Genomic DNA, 23,330 nt, shown 5'->3' with positions numbered 1-23,330 from the left:
TTCCAGGTTGTGTGGCAGCATAACATAAAAATGCCAAAGGGGGTGAGTCCTTCTGCAGGCCCCTGTACAACTAGAGAATCTCAATTTGTTTCAGAGAAGAAAATAATAAATCTTATGAAATGGCCAAATCAATCACCTAATTTTAATCCGATTGAAAAGCTGAGGAAAAGACTGAAGAACAGGGTGCATTCATTAGGTCGTCAGGACCTTAAAGATTTGAATACCAATTGTTCAGAAGAAAGGGACAAAATGAAACCTGAGGAATGCCTCCAATGATGTACTTTATGCAAGAGATCACTTTAGTTTGTTTTTTTTCAAAATAAGTTTTTTAAGGACCAAATAAATTCCCTAAGCATGTTTCACATTTTCTCAATGTCATTCCACTTTATTGCACATCATTTAACAAATTTGTGTTTATTTCTTTGTATGTGTGGGTTGCTTAGGCTTTTAATGAGGTCTGGTGTAAATTTCATGTCAATGAAAAGACCAAGAGAAGTTTATTTATTAAGAGAGATGTTGCCTACTTCATCGCTTAGCAGCTAGCTTTAATTTGGATTGTGTTGAAGACAACAGTCCAATAGATGCTTTAATTTTTCATATTAAAGAAATTTAAATGATTTACCCTGATTAAAAGAAGCTTATTAAGAGATTGTGCATTGTCAAAGCTTATGGAGCTATTAAAATGAGTTGTTCTGTGCCTCTTTTTTAAGAGAAGGTTCCCTTTGCTGGTTTATTCTAGCCAGAGCATTAAACTGTGGAATGAATCGAACCTTTTCAGAATACCAAATCTAAAAACCAGCATGGAGGAACACTTTGTAGGTCATTAAACTTTTGACTTGGTTATGTAAAGTTATGGAAAAGTTATATTGCATCAAGGCTCTGCCGGGAACCCTGGAGGAATAGTGAGGTGGATAGTGACTCATTTTTTACTCCTCCTCACACTTTCCCACTCCTTGGCATAGGCAGTAAATTAAATATAAGTTTACTCTTCTTGCACTGTCTATGCAAAACCTTTTTTTTTTTTTTCGCTCATTTAAGTTGGTTTTGGAAAAAAGAAATTTCCCTTTGCAGACTGTATATAACCTAATGCATGAAAATCATTTCTATTCATTTCTGATTTTTTTTTTTTTTTTTTTTTTTTTTTTTTTATTGGAAATCTTTGTTTTGATTACTTTCCCTCCCCCTTCCTCCCACATGTTGCATCCGAATAAGCTGTTTTTCATAGCCAATAACAGAGGGGTCACTTTAATGAAAACTGAGTCAGGTTCTTTGTTAAAGTTTGAACAGTGAGGATTATGACTTCCTCTTCTCCTGACCACTACTAAAGCTAATAACAGGCTTATCTAGCTCACAGGGGTGCATCTGACCAATGTCTGCTACAGCCGAGTGTTTATTCTGCAATCGTTTTCACTACCCATAATTCCCTCTTCTCTACAGATAATTTCTCTCTCCTGCTGTGCTGTTTTTCATTGGTTTGTGTCCCTTCCTCCATTCCGTGTCTTTATTTATTCCTCTCCGAGGTTTCAGTTCGGCTTTCATGTTGGTATGAAAAAGCTTTGATTGCTTTCCAGGAATCAAGACTGGCATCAAGAAAACGTAGTTTTCTGAGAAATGCAATTGCTTGAAAGGAAGTAAATTACGAACATTAAAATCCTGCAGTGGTTAACCATTTGAAGAAAGTTCTTTTTTTTTAACCCCTTAGCTTAAGGAAACAGACATTATACGTTATAAAAGAGATATTTCCTCAACTGGATTACTTGAGTTTTTGTGTGCAAAAAAAATAGTTCACAACTTGGTTCAAAAATCGCCTTTTATGATGACAAATGTATGATGGTCTTGAGACAAACTGAGAACAAGAAAATATTTATCACCACATTTTTTTTTTTTTTTTTGCTTTTACCTGTGGCTGCAGGTTTCCAGGAGCTCTAGTTTCTACTGAGCAGCCAAACCTCATCTCTCATTCGGTCAAAATACTGTTGTCTCTCCAACGTGAGGAAATTAGGTAGATGGTAACTTATAAAAATATTTATACCCTTTGAAATTTTACTCATTCCAGTCACAAAATTCAGTGTATTTAAGTAGATGCAAGCCAACATACAACTGGGAAGTGGAAGAAAAAACTAATTTGATTTTGTATGTATTTTTTTTTTTTTTTTTTTTTTTACCAAAAGCAAATCTGGAAAGTGTGGTAGAACCAGAACACATATGGGATAAAATACTTCAGATGACATCAAAATGGTACTTTTTGGCCCCCATGCAAAAGTCTTTGTATGGCAGAAAATTGTCACTGCACAACTGGAACACCCCCAACACTGCAGTGGTGTGTTTGTGGTAGAATTATGTGGGGATACTTTCACCAGTGTTGATAGGAAGTTAGATGGTTCTTAACTGAACATTTTTCATGCTTCAAATATTTGGGGCTGGGGGCAGATGCTCACTTACCAACAGGGCATTATTGACCCTAAACTTATAGCCAGAGCCACAATGGAATGATATAGATCAGCCTTATATTCGGGTGCTAGAATGGCCCGGTTCATTAGGTCCATTAGGTTCTTTGGCAAGGCTTGAAATTTGCTGTTTAAATGCTTGCCATCCAATTTGACTAAGCTTAACCAATTTTTAACAATGGAAAAAATAGAGTTTCTAGATCTGCAAAACCGAATACATACTCATGCTACCCGTTTCAGGTTTGACTTTGTAAAAAGTAATTTTCCTTCCACTATACAGTTACACACCACTTTGTGTTGGTCTGTCACTTGTAATCCCAGTAAAATACATCAAAGTTTGTGGTTGTAAAATAACTAAATGTAACCAAATCCAAGGCTTACCTTCACAGCAAGAATTCACATGCGTTCTAGGTTAGCATTCTGCTGTTCTGCAGCAATAAGATAAAAAGGTTAAAATGCTTTACTATAATTCAAATTAGATGATGACAAAAGGAGGTCAAGCAGCACAAGTGCTGGAAAAGTGGGGGCTTCTTATTGTCCTCTGGGGTCCACATCTTTAAATTGAGGTAGATCAAGAATAAGTGTTATTGAATAAAGACTTCCATGGTAGCCCCCCTGCAGGCCTTGCCGTGTGTGTGTGTGTGTGTGTGTGTGTGTGTGTGTGTGTGTGTACACTCAGGTCAGCTGCCAAATGAGTGATTCCCTCACTCTAGTTTGAAAAGTGTGTGTAATGATGCAGAATATCAGAGGTTTATGGAGGCATTATGCTGGCGTTTTACTTCTTCACTTACTCTCTCAAGGACCATTTCTTTATCTTTCTCTCCCCCTTTCCAGAGTGTCCCCTTCTCTCTGTTTTATAGTGGCATTATTATCTCACTCCCCCACCCATTACCGCTCAGGATGGAGCAGAATAATAAATTTCAGGATCATGCCGATGCAGCGTTTCTCCAGCTCAAGCTCGTTCTGTGGTGTCAACAGAAAGGATGCAAAGAATCACCGTTGGACAACAAAGACTGTGCTGAATGTCTGTTTTCCGCACGTTTTTAACGTTACAATTTTGTTTTTAGAAATGTACAATGATGTTTTGAAACTAGTTTCAGTCAGGTTTGTGTGTAGCAGGATGATGAAAGTGGGTTAAATTTGTTTAATTGCATTTTTTGGACTGTTCTGATACTGTTTACAAGGGACAATTACACATTTGTTACATTTAGCATTTTATTTTAATTGGATGCTTGATTGTATTAGTAAATTATAAATGATAAATGTCATCAGCCTCCAACATACACAGAAGAGAGTGTTTTGTAAAAGAGGAAAAACTAGACCATATTCCAACTAATTCTGTATCTAACTTAGCTGTATGTGGTTTCAGTTGCTATATTCGAAAAATATCTAGTCTGGAGACATAGAAAAGCAGTTTATTTGTATAGCACCAGTCCACAACAAATATCGCCTAAAGGTGGTGGCACCAGGTTTGTGCATGTGACCCATGTACTGACGCGTCAGTCCTCAATGTGGCCATCCCAGGTCCTGGCCCTTGGACCCTTGCTGCATGTCTTCCCCTTTCTCAACACTGTTTCCTGTCAGTTCGCCTTAAATAAAGGCCACTAGTGCCACAAAAAGGTCACCTCAAGTCCAACTGAGGTTAAATTCAACTGGTAGTGTTTGATCATATATTCAGTTCCAATCACACGGGATGGTTCAGTTCAAATTCTAATGCGACAAATTCCAATTCAGTTAATCTGTTAAAAAATACTAATAAAAAACGTCAATTTCCACTGATAGGTGAAGGTTGGAGAGGATTATCTGGTCTTTTAACGAGAAGTAACCTTTCTGTCCTTTGGGGTTCAGAGACACTCAGGAAAAAAAAACCATAAAGAAACAGAAGTTTTGATTGAGAGTTATGTTTTATGTAAAACAAAAACAGATTTTAAGAACTTTATGGATACAATTGCTCCATCAATGATTTCTAACACTTGAAAGAGTAAAAATTATGAATGGCAGTAAAGCTTAGTGCCTTTTTAACAAAGAAATGCAGCTAAATAATGAAGCATTTTGCTGGACTTTTTTTCTGTGGGAGAGGATAACAAAGCAGATAATTACTGGTTTCAAAATATTGGTGAATAGCTCTGCCCAGTGGTGAGGGTTATTTAAAACAAATGCATGAACCTAGGACACCTATAAGAAAAGAAAAACAAACAATACAAATTGTTAAAGGCATCAATAGCTTGATTATTGGCTTTGACTGAAATTGAGCCAAACATGAGACCACTGAGCGAGAAGTCATTCCTCTGTTGGAAAAGATGGTGTATATAGTAATTTGATGATGGCTCCATCAGACCTTGGCCCAACTAGCAGGACACCTAAAATTTACCGGACCAGCAGTGATTAAAAGAAAAAGTGGTGCAATAAGGTAATGTAGGTAAAACCTTATTCATTGGCTCCATCCACAGCGAAACACAATTCCTGGACCAGGTTTATCTTTTATGGATAAAAAAAAAACATTTAATGGCACCCATAGCTTTGTGAGTAACCCATTCCAGGAGACAGACGGAGCCAAACACAGAAGCTCGACCAGTTCCAAATAAAATTCCAAATAAGTCTAACCTATACGTGCGTTATGTTTTATTGCTTCTGTGTTGTCAGATTTCTGCCTATGGAGGAGATGTGGTGTTCACTGTTTCCTATACAGCGCCTCAGCAAGAACAAGTGGTCATCAGGGTCACTTCAGAGCCTGACCTTATCATAGAGGTAAGTTTTAAAACACAAGTTGTAAAAGTTTGAAGCATTTACACACCAATATCTATGGGCATGGGCTGGAAAGTTGGCTTTGGGTAGTGTTTGTATTGCGCTGGTTATTAAATGTTTAAGTTTGGTTAATTTAAGGAGCGTTTTCACCTTACCATCAGCCTTTTCTGACAAAAGTAACAAAAAAAACAAAGTTTATACAAGTGTTTTTATTTTTTTCAAATACAATTACTAATATGGGGCTGTATAAACCTTTTACTATGTGTAAAATATTGTAAATGTGATTTTTATTCAAATGTGAGCCCATTTTGTAACTAGAGTTCTGCGGCCACATACACAGCAATGAAAAATAAGCAATCCCTCAAAAACGGGTACCATTGTCTGCATCTACAGCAGGGTGTACTGTGGTCATGCATAAGTACCTCATACACCCCCCACTTAAAGCTGGGGAAAAAAGGCGCTGACATAGTGTCACCAATGCCTTGTGATTATTTTACTTTTACGTTCGGGACAAGTCTTCACACAACCCAAGAAACTGTTGTGCATGTTTGTTTATTTTTGTCGTTAGCATTTTTCCTACCCACTGACTTTAGCAGGGGTGAACACAAAATAATGCAGCAAAAAAGTGGGTAAAAACAGACAAGACACAAAAACAGTCACAGCATGGAGAGAAGTGCTGAACTGAGCAATAAAAAATGCAGATGGAGTCTTTCCCACCTTCTCGCTCATAATGAGCAGGTTGCAGTATGATGCATGGCAGCAATAAGCAAAGCAGCGGCACTATTAGTTAACTGTTAATGTCTTCCTTATCACTAAACAGCACTGCAAGTGTGTGCCAAGTTGTGGTACAAGCCAAACAAACGGACGTAAAGGCGCAGAGAAAAACAAATAAACTTGGTAAAACTTGAAAGCAGCCGCACAGTTTTTTTTTTTCAGAATATGATCAAAAACATCCATCTCTGGTCACTATAAGCCCTTAAAAGTCGAAAAAAAAAATTAAAAGTTATATAAGAATTAGATATGGCTTAATCTGCCATGTCATTCATGCCAGAAAAATAATCCTAAATACAAAAACAGACTTTAAAAAGTACACAAATAATTTTAAAGCTCGTGTGATTAGCACAAGATAAGATTTGTGGTTTGACTAGATTAATTCAACATCTCAAGTCTTATCTTTCGGTCACAGTGTCTAAAATCAGGGGTTGCATGACAGATGTGTTCAACAGATTGCCGCTAAATTTATCTTTGGAATACTTTGTCATACATCCGTGGTTTTCCCAGTGACCACAGGGTATTCAAATGCCATGCAACAAAATAATCCCACATCTTTATCCCTTCATCTCTGTGCTTGACGGATAATGTTCAGAAACGTGATCCACGATGAGCCTCAGTAACGTGTGAAAAGGCATCTCCACTAGAATTTAAACGAGGAAGAAAATGAACAAAGAACAAAATCCACAAATGGGAAAGAAGTGAATGAAAAGAAAACCTAGGTCAAAGCGAAGTGCCGCAAACAAAGACAAAATATCCAAAGGGGGAGGGGGAGGGGGGTGATGTAGGAAAATTGCAAAAAGAAAGAAAACTGCAAGATGGAGGGGTACAAAACAGTAAGCTTGTGTTATTTAAAGGCATGTGGATGGAATAGGAGGAGGAGGAGAAAAGGACAAGTATCGGTCTTGTTGTCAACAAAAAGCCTCTTCAAATGATGACAACAATGAACCAGCCACCTACACACTGTCAGCCAACTTTCCCCCCTCTTCACCATCTCTTTCAGCCTTTGTCGTGTTTTTATTTTTGTATACCACCCCTGTGTACTATCTGCATATCTGATAGATCTGATTTATTGTCCTTGTTTTTTTCTTTTTTTTTATATCATGTATTGGATTTTTGTCTTTAATTGTATTTGGGAAAGCGTCTTAAATTAACAAAAATAAGCAATGTAGAGTTCAGATTTGCGTGCATCTCCTCTAGAATGAGCTTAAAGTTGACTTTCATCTTTTACCTTAAAGATGCTTGAGTTAAAATATGACATCTTAAGAAATTAGCAAAATAGTATCAAATTTAAAATAGTCAAAATGAACTATTGTCAATGTGCAAATGGACTGGTCTCAGAGAGTTGAGCTATAGAGCAAGTTAAAATTAAAATGTTCTGCCTTAATTTAAAGGATATGGTTTGCATCAAATAACCAAACATGGATCTCTATGTGAACAATGTCCATAGAAGTAACTGAATATTTTGAATTAAAAGAATTTCAAATTATAATATAGTTTAAAAGGGACATCAAGAAGAAGAGTAGTCTCTTTATGTGCTGAAGCCTTCAATCAAACGCAAGCCAAACAACCTTATATTAACTAACATTTGCGTCACATCTCATCACCAAGATTGAAAATAATTTTTTGTAACCGAGGTGCTTCTCAATCATATTTTATGTTTCATCTTTCAGTCCTGCAGCCGTTCTTTTCTGTTCTCGTGTCCTACTCTTCCTTCTCTTTCCCATCTGTTTTTATCTATTGGTTTATTGACGTTATTGCTCCCTCCTCCCCCATCGGTGGTTGTCACTCATTTGGTTACTACATGCTATTGATCCACGGTCAACAAGAGATGCTCAGATACAAGGTCTTGGCACAGCTCACTTTGCATTTAGTTTATGCAAAATGTCAATAGCAACTGAAGCTCATTACCTAATGACACCATTCACTCTGGTTTTTTTTTTTAGGACTAGTTCTAATAGAAGGGGATTATTTTACAGCTGACATCAGTTTCCAATTTCATCAAATGTAACTGTTGTATCTTATGTCTCTGTCTTTATCAGGGAGGCGGGATGAAACTTGTAGACAGCAGGTTTGGCCAGCCGGTGTATCCATCCTCGACCAGCACCAAACACATTGTTCTCCTTCCTGAGAACTTCCTGGTTTTAGAGACAGGACAGCCCATCAGTAGGAGAGATTTCCTGTTGGTGTTGGCCAATGTGACGAGTTTAATGGTGCGGGCCTCATACAGCACGGAAACGAGCGCTATCTACAGGTGGGAAGCATTGTCTGTTGGATATTATTCAATGATAGCAAGAAGCACATGGTCATTGTTATACTTACAAAAAATATATATTTTATATAGCTGTAATTAAATTCACGGCTGCTTGACGATGCTCTGTTTTCTGTAAGAGAAATGGCACATTAGCTTCTTCTAGGAAGTTCTAGCTTTATTAATAAAAGAAAGGAGCTAATTCCCACCTTAAACTGGAAGTAAAAATGTATCTTATTATACTTTCAACAAAAAACAAATCAAACAAAATGGAGCTAGTGGTTGCAATATTGGGTCATTGTGGTTTAACACTCAAAGTCCCAAAGTGCAGACTTTAGTCTGCACCTAGTTTGTATCCAGTATCCCCCCAAAGGTGTTAACGGCTCTCCTCTGGTGGAGTGAGCGCCATTTGCAAATCAAAAGGCAATTGTAAGAATGTAAAGGCAGTTTACCTGTGGCAAATGTAGGAAAGGCTCACCATAGGAATGTGGAAACTGCTAGATGGCACAATTGTATTTTACATTTTTCCACTTTATATTTAGTGCTTTATCCATATGTAGACTGCTTTTCTTTATCTGAAATTAAAAAAAACTTTCTGAAGTTATACCTTCTGTTGTTTTTCAAAACTGAGCTGTTTGGGGTGGTATTTGGCTCCAGTCCCCCCCAACAGTACTTCACAACTCTCAGAACCATTCCACCCCCTTCAGTTTTGGTTTTAGTTGAAGCCTCTCTGTTGAGGAGTGGGGGGTGGGGGGACTATGGCTGTTCCTTGTGTGACATAAATGTTACTCCAATACTAAAGGCATACTGTTTGTCATTCTCTAAGATTAAATTTTGAATGACATAAAAACGCGAGACAAGACAAAATACAATTATTCTTTCTTTCATATAGTGAGCTTTGCAATATACATGAGTCTGTTGGTGAATGGACAATAGAAATAGGCTCTTCCTTGCCTTGTTGGAAAAGCATGGTTATGACCTTTTCTCAGCTCAGGAACTAGGACCCGTATGATATCTGGTTGTTCAATAGGTTTGCCTAAATAAAAGATTTAGATATGACTTATCAATATATTCCTGCAAAAAAGGTCTGATGTTGCAGGGCCAGGTAATGAAAAGTTCTTGGAACATGGTCCTGTTCTGATCCCAGTTTGTTTCAGCCTTTCTCCAGTCTCTTGTAGAAGGGCTGGTCTTATCACAGGTTATTTGCATTACAAGAGTAACAGTTAGCAAGGTAGAGTGAATACACAAACTTGAAGAGGGGAGGGGGGCTGGCAAGAGAAATGAAATTCCCTGGGTCTTCTAGTGTTAAAGGGATCCACAATTATTGTAACAATAGACTGTATTTGAGAAATTACATTCAAATGTAAAAACAATACAGTAAAAATATTGTAAGCTGTTTAGTTTTTATAAATTTAAATAAAATATTACTCGGACGTTACACAGACGTCGCCACCTTGTTTACGTTGCAATGCATTCTGGGTAAATTATGTATGCTATGTCCTTTGTCTCCGTCCAGCCAAAACAGCAATGAGCAAAGTTGAACCTTTTGAGTTTTAACCAGAGTGCATTGGAATTGATGACAATCTAGTAATGTAGTGATAGTAATAATAAGAATAAAGCGATGAATGACACGTACCGCTCATAGAACTGTGTGATCCCAGCAAGTAGGGCTCTGTGTCCAATGTCAGGTCTAATAACACTTGCTTAGGATTGAATCGGTCCATTAACACTTGTTTAGGGTCTGGTCTTGAGTCTGATGTTGTCACGGCCCTTTCCTCTGACCTGCAGGGGCGGTTCCTCCGGCAGGTCAGAGGCGGGTCTTACTAATTGGAGCCACTTGGGCTCACTATATAAGTTGGGCTCCACTAACACTCACTCTCTCTCTCTTATTCTCCGGGCACTCACTTTGTTGGTTGGTTTAGTTTGGTTTTTGTTAACACTCAGACACATTCTCACATACATGTTCACCCACTCATACACTGCATACACTAAACATTCTTACATACTCACATCTCATCCCTGTTTTATTTATTTAAACTTACTTATAGGTTACAATAAACTATTGATTGGCCTAAACCGTTTTGTCTCCCCTCCTTTTTGTCATGGGCACTGAGCCGGCCTGTGACAAGTGGGGGCTCGTCCGGGAGTCCGTGATTTCACATTCGGTACCTTGCGACTGTAACACGAACTTGTTAGTTCCTTCAATAATTTTGTTGGTAACAAATGACTCAAAGCCTCCTGGAGAGAAGTGTTGAGAGCACAAATGTGGGTCCTTCGAAAGTTGTTCTTCCAGTGGCGCTCTTCTTTTTCATGTGGGAAGCGATGAAGACTCTCCTCACTTTTTCTATTGTTCTTTGTTTTGAAATTAAGGCCAACAAATTAAGGCCAACAGTGACTCAGTGTGGCATTGTCTAAATACTAGTAAAACACAATACTATTAAAAAAAGGGTAATGTTACCCTTCTTGTGTTAACTCTGTATGTTCCAGTCCTCTATAGGGCCTTACCGCTTCATTAACCCAGCATGCATTGCGCAGGTGAAAAAATGGCGACCTCCAAGCATGACAAATATACCAAAGAATACACAATTTTTGAAGTAACTATGAGTTTTCAGCCAGCAATTATAAATTTAATAGGAAAATTACAGCATATTTAGGCCAACATATTCAAATAATCATGGATTGCTTTAAAGCCTAGTCACAAAAACGCTGAAAAAAATTCTACACTGTGCAGGAACTTCTTCTCATTGGAATTGTTCATCCTTAACTATTAGTTTTAACTATTAGTTTTACTAAAGTATGCTGTTGATAGTTTGTAACTGTTCTTCAAAATAATCTCCAAATACCCAGAATATATTTTGCTTAATTTTTATGAATGCTGTTAGATTAGTGAGAATGAACTCGGACAACAGCCTTGATTTTATTGCAAGAGTATAGCTAGATTACCAATGAGCCAAACAGTATCTGCTTGATTGTTTCGTCCCTTTTTATTCTGTGCAGGCTCCACTCATTCTTAATGCAGGTGGCAAGTCCTGTTGCCAGTGGAAAGATAGCATCAGCTGTAGAAATGTGTGCCTGTCCTCCTGGATATGGAGGATTATCTTGTGAGGTAAACACACACAAAACAAATTGCACACACAGCTGCAACTGCGCATCAAATTGCAAATTCACTTTTGAAATGTGTGTTTCAGACTTGTCATCCTGGTTTTCGGAGGATCCACGGTAAACTGCATAATGGTGTGTGTGAACCGTGCCGCTGCCATGGACACAGCTCGCATTGCCATGAGTTCACAGGGTATTGCCTGGTAAGATTATGAAGAAATTAGAAAAAAATGTCTTAACTGAGAAAAGCAACTGTTTTTTCTCAAGTATTTGTTTTTTAATGAACACACATGAGATATCATGGCTGGCCAAGTGAAATGTGGAATGACGTTTTTGATTTATTTTTTTAATTATAACTGAAATTGTTTGATTTAGAAACATTTGAATTGCATGTTGTAGCAGTTTTCTTTAGAATTAGATTCGCTGGACTGTAAAAGAGTTATCACCCTCTCCTACCCTGACCTACAGTATCTTGCAAATATGTTCATGTCCCTGGAACTTTTCACATTTTATCTCCCTGCAAGCACACACTTCAGTAAATTTTATGAGGATGTTCTGTGATAGAGCAACACAATATGGAGCATGTTTGTAAAGTGTAATTGAAGGACTGGACATCTTTACAAATAAATTTAACATCTGCAAAGTGAGGCATATGTTGCCATCCGGTTCACTTGAATAAATACTCTGTGGAACCAACTTCCCCCGTCAATTACAGCTGCAAGTCTTTTTTGGTATATCTCTACCAACTTTGCACCTCTACACGCTGAAATATTTACTCTTTCTTCCTCACATAATTACTCAAGATAAAGTCTGGTCTGACTGTGTCCATCAACAGAATTGTTCAAATAATGCCACAACTGGAAAACATGCATTAATCAAAATTATTTTATTGTAACTCAGGCTGTGTGTTTAGGGATGTTGTAATGCTGAAAGATGAACCTCAGCCAACTATCTAGTGTTCTGCAGTCACTAAAAGGTTTTCTTCTAGGATTTTCCGTATTTGGCTCCACGCAATTCCCATCAGTTTTAAGCAGCTTCACTGTGCTTTGGATCTCTGTTGTGCATCCACAGTTAGCATGGGCCTCATGGCTCATTCTCTCACAAATGGATTTATGTCATAAGCTTAAACTGTACAGAGCTGGACTGTACGTATAGTTTAGGCGTACCTCTTAAGGCAACTGCTAGGGACATCAGAGTAAATGGTGCTAAGTGCCATTGCACACCACAGTTCTTAGAATTGTATTTGTAAAAAAATTGTTATCCAGGATATCCAGCACTTTGAAAAAAGAAGTAATTAATTGATGTTTGTTTTCATGCAAATCAATCATGAAGTGACTGGTGCTTTGTACATCCCCAACTATTTTATTCTATATGGTGCAATACAGTGTTTGAAAAGAAATGTACATAATCTCTGGAAAAGAGTAACTGAAGCTTTTATGGAGGTCTGCCATCTGCCATCTAGTTGTCATTAGAGGAACTACGGGGAGATGCACTTTCCTGCTGTTTACACACATTCATACATAATATATGTACAACAGACACGTATACGTTACCCTCTCAGGTGGATTTTCACTCACTCCCTCCCCACTCTTCCTACAGCCTTAGGCAAATTCTGTCAGTTCGCATTGTATTAAATACACCCGCTCTAAGACCCACACAGGTGAACGCACACACACACACACACCTTTATTTCATGTGCATAGTGAGGACTGTGCCTTGTCTTCCATCGACTTCCATTCATCCTCAAGCCTTTCTATGGCCTAACCCTGACTCTAGCCCTAACCCTAAACCTAAGTGACACCATAGTACTAAAACTAACCCCTAGCCCAGAATAACAGTGAGGACCAGGTAAAGGTCCTCACTTTACATCAAAGTCCTCACTTTACTAGTAAAATGAGCAAAATGTGTTCTTGCTCAGCTGCAAGTACAAGACCACGCATTCTTTTTTTTATTTATTATTTGCATTTATTTTTAACCTTTTCTATGGCCTTACCCTGACCCCAACCAATAGATACCTAGCCTAACCCTAAACTTAATTGACACCTTAGGCCAAACCCTAGCCCAAAAAAGTGAGGACCAGAAAAATGTCCTCACTTTACATTAAAGTCCTCACTTTACTAGTAAAATGGACCAAAAAATGTTCTCACTCTGCTGCAAGCACAAGTGTACACACACACACACACACACACACACACACCTGTGGGTTCGCCATTTTACGTGTTATGGTTCATTATAGATGAGGAGGATGTGTCAAAGGGAGACATACATTCAGAGAAAGCTAGTCAGGTAGGCTATCTCTTACGTACACACACACACTGTGACATTTACTCACTTACAATCTCACACACACACACACACACACACACACATGTCCCACCTGTATACTGAGTGACAGACAGGCAGCCAGATGCATCCACGCACACCTTCACTGACACCAGTGATTTGTAGCTGCAGCTGAATGACTGACTGACACCACAGACGTATGGGCTAACACAGTGAGCATGTGTCAGGGTGGGTTTCAGCAGTGTAAGGTCATTTAATATGTGAAGGAATGATTTGGACCGTGTTGACATACTACAATTTTCCCACACACAGTCCCTGAAACTGTGAGAGTTGTTGTCACTGTAAAACTGAATTTGGCAATCAAAATATTTTATTTTGAACGAAACTAGTAAAATATATGGAAGAAATGAAATCAATAAAGCTGCTGTTAAACAATTTTTTTTATTTCTCCTTCTAAACCGGTAAACTTTTCAATGATTTATCTGTTGGTCGAGGAAATGCCCCTAGGCAATGTGGTCAAAACAAGGTCGAGGCTGACTACAGTGAGGTTTTGCTGAAAAGACAGATGCTGCGCTTGTGCAGCCTGTTTCTCAGACTTTATGGCCAAATTAGTCATAGTCTTACTGGACATCTTGGTGGTAGTGAATGAGAACCTCGATGATTTGGGATTTTTCACAAGCAACTTGGTATCCATTCCTATGAAAGAATATCAAGTGTAAAATAAAAACTAGCCTTTCTGTCTTGCTGATTTTCTTCACAATGTTTTAACCTTTTTTTGTTGCATGTTTGGTCAAAATCATCCCTATGGATGTGCAGATAAAGTTAGTGCTAAAACACTAACAAATACTAGCAAAAAAAAAGTTGTATTGTTGCAGTCAAAACTCAGAGAGTAAGTTGGAATATCACTATAAATTTGAGTCTCTATGCAACTGGTTTTCAAAGAGGTATTAACTATTTACCACTGCTATTTTTATGCATTTTTAGGTAGAAGGCCTTGCAGTCTTGAATGTATGTCATTGAAATGTTGTGAAAGACCAAAAGTATTTCAACATTCAGAGCTGAAAGTAAAGTGGTACAGGGTTTTACTTCTTTCTATTGTTCAAAGGAAAACACAAATATTCAGCCTGGTTTACTTTGATACTCGAAAATAAAATGCAGTACAATATGTTGCTTTCAGAAATGAACAAATTAGTAATTATATTCCACCTGGGTCCATCTCACTCTAAGTGCAGCTGTGCTGTGAAGGCCTCAGAGGTTTGTTTGAAAGGATTAGTAAATGAAGACCAAGGAACACAGCAGACGGGCCATGAATCAACATGTGGGAAGTATATAGCAGGTTTAAGTTATAAAGCTGTGTCCTTAACATAGAGTCTTTTAAGTCAGATATTTATCAAGGCATCAAAAAAATAATAGTGGGGCATAACTGCAAACATATTAAGACATGGCAGTCCGCCTAAATTAGTCAAGGACAGGATTAGTCAAGGAAAACACTAAAGGGCCCATGGTACTGCTACTGAAGGAGTAGCAGAAATTACTGCCTACCTGCCGTAATCTGTTGACAAGACAGCCATTAGTTGTAAACTCAGCAAATCTGACCTTTTTAATGAAGTGTGTAAAACAATCATGCTTGTAGTTTCCCAAAAGCCACATAGAGGACACAAATGTGAAATAGCACACTCTAGTCGGATAAGACCAAGATTGAACTTGTCTGTCTGCATGCAATACCATGTGTGTGGCAAAAACGAACATTTTGCGTCACTTTGACCACGTCGTGCCCAGGTTGAAACATGGTGGTGGCCGCCTCATGCTCTGGAGAGGCTGCTCTTCAGCAGGGCAAGAAAGCCCATCAGAGTTGCAGAAGATGGAAGGAGCTAAACACAGTTATCCTGGCAGAAAACCTGTTGGACGCTCCAAAGACTTGAGACGTCACAAGAAAAACCATAAACACACAACCAGAGCTGCAATACCAAGATTTAGATCAAAGTATGTTTACAATTAGTATGACTGAGTCAAAGTCTAGACCTAAAGTTAATTGTTAATCTGTGGCAGCACGTGAAGATTACTGTTGAAAGATGCTCTCCATCCAGTCATGACAGAACATGAGGTGTTGAAAGAATGAGTTGAAAATCTAGCATGTAGATGGGACAAGACATTGCAGCTGTAATTCCTGTGAAAGGAAGTTCTGCAATGCATTCACTCAATGGGTTTGAGGGCAAATGTGATTATTAGTAAAGAAAAATAAAACACCTGTAATATTTCTTATTCTACCAAAAAAATAGGATGGAGTACTTAGAGTTGGTAAGAAAATGCTGCTAGAAGTCGCTGATGTTTGTGGTTGTACGATGATCAAAAGGGGAAAAGTTCATGCTTTTCCCCTTTTGGGGAAAAGCATGAACTTTTCATGCTTTTCCCCAAGCATGAAAACTCGTCAGGTTGTTTCCTAGGTAACAACCTGACGAGTTGTTACCTAGGAAAGGTAACAACTCGTCAGGTTTAGTTGTCACTATTGGTAAATCCTATGTACTTTTGCAATACTGTGATAATGAAATACATCACTAGTACAGACTCATGATTAGCCTTGAGAGCCAGGAGGCCTCCTTTTCTGTTACTGTTCCTTAACATTTTTTGACAGATATCATTCAAAAATGCAATCAAACTTCTGCTGCAAAAGTTTTTTTTTTTTTTTTTTTTGTTTTTTTTTTTTTTTTTTTTTTTGTTTTTCCAGGTTTCGAATCTGTTCAAACAACATCTGACATAAACTGTGTGGTTTCATTAGCATGCATCCTTTGTTCCTTGTTGTGCGACAGCTTTTATCACGACAAACTCTTGTGTCTCGGCAGTCAGTGTTTGCCTCCTCTTGTGTATTCAGCGTTCTGCGCTGTCTGTAAACTATGCACTAGGGCACAAGAAACAATCTGAAAAAAATAGGTAATTAGGTAATCCATTAAATATCAACTCGGTACAAGAGTGAGGCTAAACTTCAATGTTTTACTCCAGTCTTGTCTTGGCGTCAAAGCAAATTAAGCGGACAATTTCTAAGACTTGATCTCCCTGAAATGTGAAGTTTTATCTTTTCTAGGACTGCACCCACCACACTGCTGGCCACCACTGTGACACCTGCCTACCTGGTTACTATGGCAACGCCACCCATGGGACATCTCAAGACTGTCAGCCATGTGCCTGCCCACTTAATCTTCCCAGCAACAAGTAGGTTCTGGAGAAGCTGGGGTGAATACTTCTGACAGGATATGTGACCAGCCTTTCAGTGTTGTCTCTGCTTCTGTCTTTTTTTTTATTTACCACTTCCAATCACGATTTAAAGACTTCATCATCTTAGGTAGGAATATAATTGTAGTGACATTATATTAGAAATATCATCACCACAGGTAGTTCATGCTTCTTGTATGACAAGAAGCATCATCGCCGTGGGACTAAATGTCATTATCATTAGAATCATCAGAATGCAGCTACAAAACGAATGCAAAACACACTCAAGTCTCCTTGGGGGGAAAAAAATAACTTCACCATTTTCTTTGACAAACCACTCAAATTGTCTTATCACAGTCTTCAATTACAGTAGCTTGAATTGTATCAGCAACTATCTAATGGAACAACTCTGAACACAGATGTAAAGATGTGTATATACAGTGTACACACTAAACAAAAAACTTTTTTTTTTTTTTTTTACATGACTGAAAAAAATCAGCCTAGACTAAACAAGGTTGTCTACTTATAGCATCTTTTGTGGATGCAAGCATCCATTCAATTGGTTAATTAAAAGCAAGGAATTTGAACGTAATTAAAAAATTCCTAATAAAATAAAAGAATGTGAACTGTACAGTCATCCATGGATATTAGAGATGCTTCTTAGGTTAGATATTTGTTCTTGTCATTCATAAAAGAAGGATACAGATGCTTGAAGTTATTGAAATTCGCACAATTATGCGGAAAGTTGTCATGATGTTTTCACCTCGGCTTTGTTCGTGTTTCAGCATAGGCGGACTGGCCTTGCCCTATGATTCTAGAAAAAGGAGGTAGTGTTATTTGACTGATTATTTAGTTGTTGTTTTTTTTGTTTCACTGACAACATTAGAAGACAAGATCAACTGTTTGAAGACGGATTTGCCTTTTGAAAGTAGCTTAGTTGAGAATCCTGCCACAAAATCACGCATGCTGTTGTCAGCCTAATGTAGAGCATTGAGCGATAAAATTGACACCTTAGCTCTAGTAGGGTAGGCAATGTTCTCTTGTTTTAGCCTGCACGTCCCCATTTTTCTTTTCCACAGAATAAATTAAAGGTGGTGGAAATAAGAGCACTTTAAGCATCAAGCCACAATATTGGATTTTGAGGTTGGGGTTGATTTTAAAATTTGGGGGTGTTGCAGTTAACTTGTCTTATCCTATAATTTGCGTGTTTGCAAAATATTAATTATTCCTTTTCATACACAAAGTCCGTGTGAGTTAAAAGATATAAATTGTTGTTGTAAGCTACTGACAAAGCAGCCAAGGCAAAACAAAGGAGGAACTTTAATTTATGCTAGAAAAAAAACTTCAGCCACTAAAATAACATATTAATCACAACAAAAAAAAGAGATGTTCCTTTCAGATCCCAGTGATATGGTTACACACGTGCCCACACACACAAACGCACACATACACACACAAACACACAAAGTGTGAGCAGCAGCTGAGAATTTGGACTTGTCATTTCCACAACGCCACCAGCCAAAGAAAGACACGACTCTCCCCTTCTCTGCCTCCCCCAACACTTGCATTAATAATAGCCAGAGGTGCAATGCCTTTCAACTCCATAAAAATATCCAATATTTAAGCTTTCATGGGCATCTGATGAAGCGATATCATATTGGTGTTGTCGTTGGAGGAGGGTGCTGATCTATACTGCATCAATAGAAACCAGCTTACTCCTCGAGTTTGGTTCATTTTCTATACACTTGAGTTTCCCCACCAGCATAGAGGGTGTTTCAGTCTTCTGTTTTATACAATTTATATTAAAGTTGTTGAACAAATTTCATTACCATTAATAAGGGAGGAGTCTTGTTTTAATTATTCACACTCAATACAGGCTTCAATCTCCCTATTGGGCAAAACTCAATAATGTAGATCTTTGGCTATAAAATTTTATATTTTGGCTGAGTTACTATCTTTTAAATAACAAGGTTTCCAAAGAAGTCCCCAGTAGGTTTTTCTTAAACATTAAGGGAACAATGAAGTTGTAAAGGGCAATATTATCTTATTTACCAGAAAAGACAAACTGGCTAAGAATTATGATATTCAGAATAAACTCTTACCAATGTTTGCAGTCACCCCAGCACATTTAGTTTTGGTGGGATTGTCACTTTTCCTGTTTGAACCTTGCTCTGCTGCAACGTTCATCAATAAATGATGCAATTACATATCAAAATGTAATTGTATAATTATTATAAAGCCGTGCAACCACAGTTGCACCACTTAAAGTAACTGGTGTATTGATTTATTTTTTAGAGTAATATATGTGTTTGTAAAGCTCTGACTGTATGAAGTGAAAGATTCAGAGCCTAGCAGACTTTTTATTTTAGTTATAAGTTGTATTATTATTATTTGTATTATTATTATTATTATTATTATATCACCACCACTTTCTGTTGTTACTGTACTGAGCATTAAATCAGGATGCAGCGATGTAACAGTTCAACATCAAATATAAATATCTCTAAATTTTGTTCAACCAGGTTATAACAACTTTATTCATGTTTAAAGTTCACCAGCTAAACACTCTGACCTAAGTTCAAGCTCAAACATGAACTAGTTGTCTTAAACTGATCAAATTGTGTCTGAAATAAAGTTGAAAATTAGGTCATGAGCTCTTTCATAACTCAGTCAATCGTGCTATTGCCTAATTTCTGTTTAACTCCTGTGTTGACTTTGCTCGCTTTAGAAACAACGAGTTTAGTAAAAGGACTTATTGTGCAATTTTTGATAACTCTACAGCCATAGTATCAAAATCAATCCAGATGTCCTCCATATAATTTTGGTTCTTAGGGAGTTTAAACAAGCTCATTAGCTCACAAAACTGTCAGTTGATTGTCAAAGATTTGTGTGTTGCAAGGTTTCGTTATAAACCTGCAGGATGGTCTGAGAGAGCAGTGAAAATTTATGCTGTATCTTCTTCCTATGAACAAAAAAAAATGGATTGCAAGAAAAAATACATCTAAACATCTGAGGGCTTCGCATGAGTCTTCATTAATATATGTAGGCATAAAGCAAAGCGAGAGAACATAGCCAGATTTAAATCACAGGGAAATGTATAGATCTCTATTTTCCATCTGGTTCTTCACAAAGACCAAAAACTGCCTGTGTGTTGGCAAACAATTCTTTGTCTGTGCTGATCCTGCACATGCACACATTCAGACATTCAGTTGTCACTCAGAACTTGTCTATAGGGAAAACTTTCAAGCAGAAAAAAAATGGAAATCCAAATGGCGCTTTATCACATTCACTCTATGGTAGATTTTTGAAATCTTTGTCAAAGAGGTGTGGTTTTCAGAAATACAGAAATACTTATATTTAAAAAGTATCACTTTGACCGTTCATATTTTTGGATTTTGTTGCAATATGAACTTAAATACAGTTCCTGGTAGAATCATAAGGTTACCTTTAGTCTCTGTGCTGTCTCTTTGATTAATGCCCCTCTTGCCTTGCCTGGGTATTTTGGTGGGCGGCCCTCTCTTGCCAGGTTTGTTGTGGTAACGTGTGCTTTCCACTTGAAGATGATCTTGATGATTTGATTGTGCTCCCGGGAACATCAAAGATGTTATTTTTTCATAAACCCATCCTTAGACTTATCTGCAACTTTGCCCCAGACTTGTTTAGAGAGCTTCTTGATCTTTACCTTTTGCTAGAGCTGGGACTTGCAGAAATTATGTTAATTTTTACAAATAATTGTTTTATACCTATTTTTCTCATTTGACTTGACCAACTTAGACTATTTTGCCAAGATCCAGCACATAAGAGAGGAATAAAAAAGCATTGTAATTACACATTGCAATGTCACAAAATAGGTAAAAAATAAATAAAAAAAAAGGAGGGGTTAATACTTTTTCAAGGCACTGTAGTTGATACCTCAAATTCTTCTGAGGACCACCAAAGGGAGCCCGAGTACCACTAGAGGTACAAAGGTCTATGTTTGATAACCCTGGTGGAGGCAACATTGTGCTATGGGATGATTTATTTAAAAAAAAACACAGGTTTCATTGGAAGATGGAGTAAGCTGGAAAAAAGGAAATGGCGAGGTTGGATGAGCGAAGGACAACACCCCTAATTCTACATCAAGCAATACAATGGATCAATTGAGATCAAATTTTATTAATGCGTCTGGATGATCAATGTCTAGACCTTGATACAGTGGAACATCAATGGCAAAACTTTATAATCTATGTCAACAGGTGCTCTCCATCCAACCTGATTGAGACTAAACTGCTTTGCAATAATTTGCAAAAATGTCAGTTGTTATATAGGCAAAGCTGGCAATGACATCCCCAAAAGGCTTGCATTTGTAATTGCCCCAAAAGTCACACAAAATCCCTATAAAATTTAATGAACTGTTTCATTTCATGAAAAGATGCGAAAAAGTTCAAGGGGTATAAATACATTTGCAAGACACTGTTGATGCTTGACTGCAATGTACAGTTAAATGATTTAACACAGGAGCCTGTCAAAACCTTTTGTATTTTCATTTTGATATGCCATTTTATTAACCAAGTGCTAATTTCAAACACAAAATAACCACATTAAAAACACACAACAGGCACAACTACAGTATATCTTTTTAATTTTAATTTTATCTTGACCCTTATCTAACAGATATATGCATAAATATAGTTTTATGGAACTAGTCATCTATGTAAATAATCAGATTTTATGTAAGAAATTGGCTTTTGTTATGTCTTATGCACGTACATTTGCCAAGAAAAAATATCTGGAACTCAGTAAGCAGCTCATAATGAGCCAGTCCGTCATCTAGTGAGTCAGTCTGGAGCCTGGAACCCGAGCCAGCTGAACTATCTATAGTATATGGAAGTGGGAGGGTGACGGAACAGGGGGCAACCGACTATCACGTTACTTTGGTTCCCCGTCTCTCAGTTCATTTAGGCAACAGTTTGTAGTGAGGAGGTTTTTTTTATTTTTTTAAATAAGGAACCTTTTTTTAGATGTAGATGTGTTTGTTTGGCTGGTTGTAAGAAATGCATGTATGCTATGTGTGAAAGCGGAACGAAAAGAACAAGAAAGTGAAAGCAGGGACGTAGAGGTGTGTCAGTGAGGTGACAAACAATGGCCTTGACTCGCCTGTGTCTTCTCTTCCTCCTCTTCTTCCACCTGCCTCTCCCCACTCTGGGACAACGCTATCGACTTCAACAACAACTTCAACAACAATTACGCCACCGTGAAAACCACAACAGCTTCAGTCCCACGTGCCACCTTGGTGAACGAGGAGAGCCGCTCTGTGACCGGTGTCAGCCTGGGTACACGGGGCCAAGATGCAACAGGTAAAAACACATTTTCAACTCAAAACATGACATTATTAAAATCAGTAAATCTATAAAATCGTAGTTTGCATTTTTCTGCCATTAACCTATTATCTCAATAAACTGTGTACCCACTGTATGTTAAGATATACGTGACTTCATTGAATTTGTACAAAGATGTGCGACAAAGTGAAAGTTGTTGTGTTTTTTTCACTCTGGGAAAGGTCCATTTGGGGAGGAATTCAATCTGGTAGTCGGGTGCTACCAAATGAAAATGGAATGTGCTCCTCATTAACCGTATTGAGTACTGTGTCTCATTGTCCATCCGGCTGTCTATCTGTTGCACATTTTATTTTCCTAGTTGACTGACATGTTTGTACCATTAGCTGTTTGCTTTTTAAGCAGCTCAACACTAATGAGAAACCTTTCTCCCTGGATGGTGTTCTTGTTAAAACTTTAGGCTGTACTGTCATGTGATGATTGAGTCTGTGTATATGGCCACTTCACCATCCAGGCTAGGTGAAATGCACAATTGTTTTTTTTTGTGTATCAAACTGAAGCATTCAGACCAAGAAAATAGTCTTTCTGCTTTATTATTTTTTTTACAGTTTTTCGCTAGGATTCTTAAAACGCTCTGATCTGTAACCTCCCAATTTAACACAAAATACACACCTTCTCCAACCCATTTGAAAACCTCGCTAATTTCACACTTTGCTCTCTGAGATTTTATTTTCCTTCATAACCCACCAGCAAACCACCTTGATCTGCTGTACATTTGTCCAGGTTTAGTTTTCAAGATGTAGCAGCTAGGATGGTCGTTACTGTGAGAGAAAGCTGAAATCTCCTCTGTGCAGACATGAGCGTTAACCCTGAAATAAACAACAACATTTGACAATCCAAAATGTTTTGTATTTGCCCTATCCATAAAAAATGTTATTCTATGAGCCTTTAGAAACAGTTGGGTTTAACCCCCCAACCCACCCCCCGCTTTTTATAGACAAACATAAGTGTAGCAAGCTCCTAACAGCTGGTTAATTTGGCATGCTATTTGCTTTGGTACTCAACCTGCCTGTGATGCACTCTTAGCTTGTCAGCTGTGGTTTTCAAAGTGTTTTCTTATTAACAGCCATTGGGTGGCATTCCTTGGTTTCCACACCGTGACTCTATTTTCATTTACAATCAGCCACATTTAAAAAAAAAATAATAATAATT

At 37.8% G+C, this 23,330-nt stretch overlaps 1 protein-coding gene across 1 annotated transcript in view; it reads left to right on the top strand.

The window, feature by feature from the left end:
* Positions 1-23,330, top strand: part of lama2 (laminin, alpha 2) — a 224,905-nt gene that overhangs the window by 97,776 nt on the left and 103,799 nt on the right. The window contains exons 17-22 of the mRNA XM_036147259.1: positions 5,091-5,195; positions 8,006-8,217; positions 11,212-11,320; positions 11,403-11,516; positions 16,676-16,803; positions 22,053-22,139. Of these exons, the coding sequence (XP_036003152.1) occupies positions 5,091-5,195; positions 8,006-8,217; positions 11,212-11,320; positions 11,403-11,516; positions 16,676-16,803; positions 22,053-22,139 (755 nt within the window). The remainder of the gene's footprint in view (positions 1-5,090; positions 5,196-8,005; positions 8,218-11,211; positions 11,321-11,402; positions 11,517-16,675; positions 16,804-22,052; positions 22,140-23,330) is intronic.

The sequence above is a fragment of the Fundulus heteroclitus genome, chromosome 15 (genome assembly GCF_011125445.2).
Source record: "Fundulus heteroclitus isolate FHET01 chromosome 15, MU-UCD_Fhet_4.1, whole genome shotgun sequence".
In the NCBI taxonomy this organism is placed as follows: domain Eukaryota; kingdom Metazoa; phylum Chordata; class Actinopteri; order Cyprinodontiformes; family Fundulidae; genus Fundulus; species Fundulus heteroclitus.
This window is presented reverse-complemented; position numbering and strand designations above follow the sequence as displayed.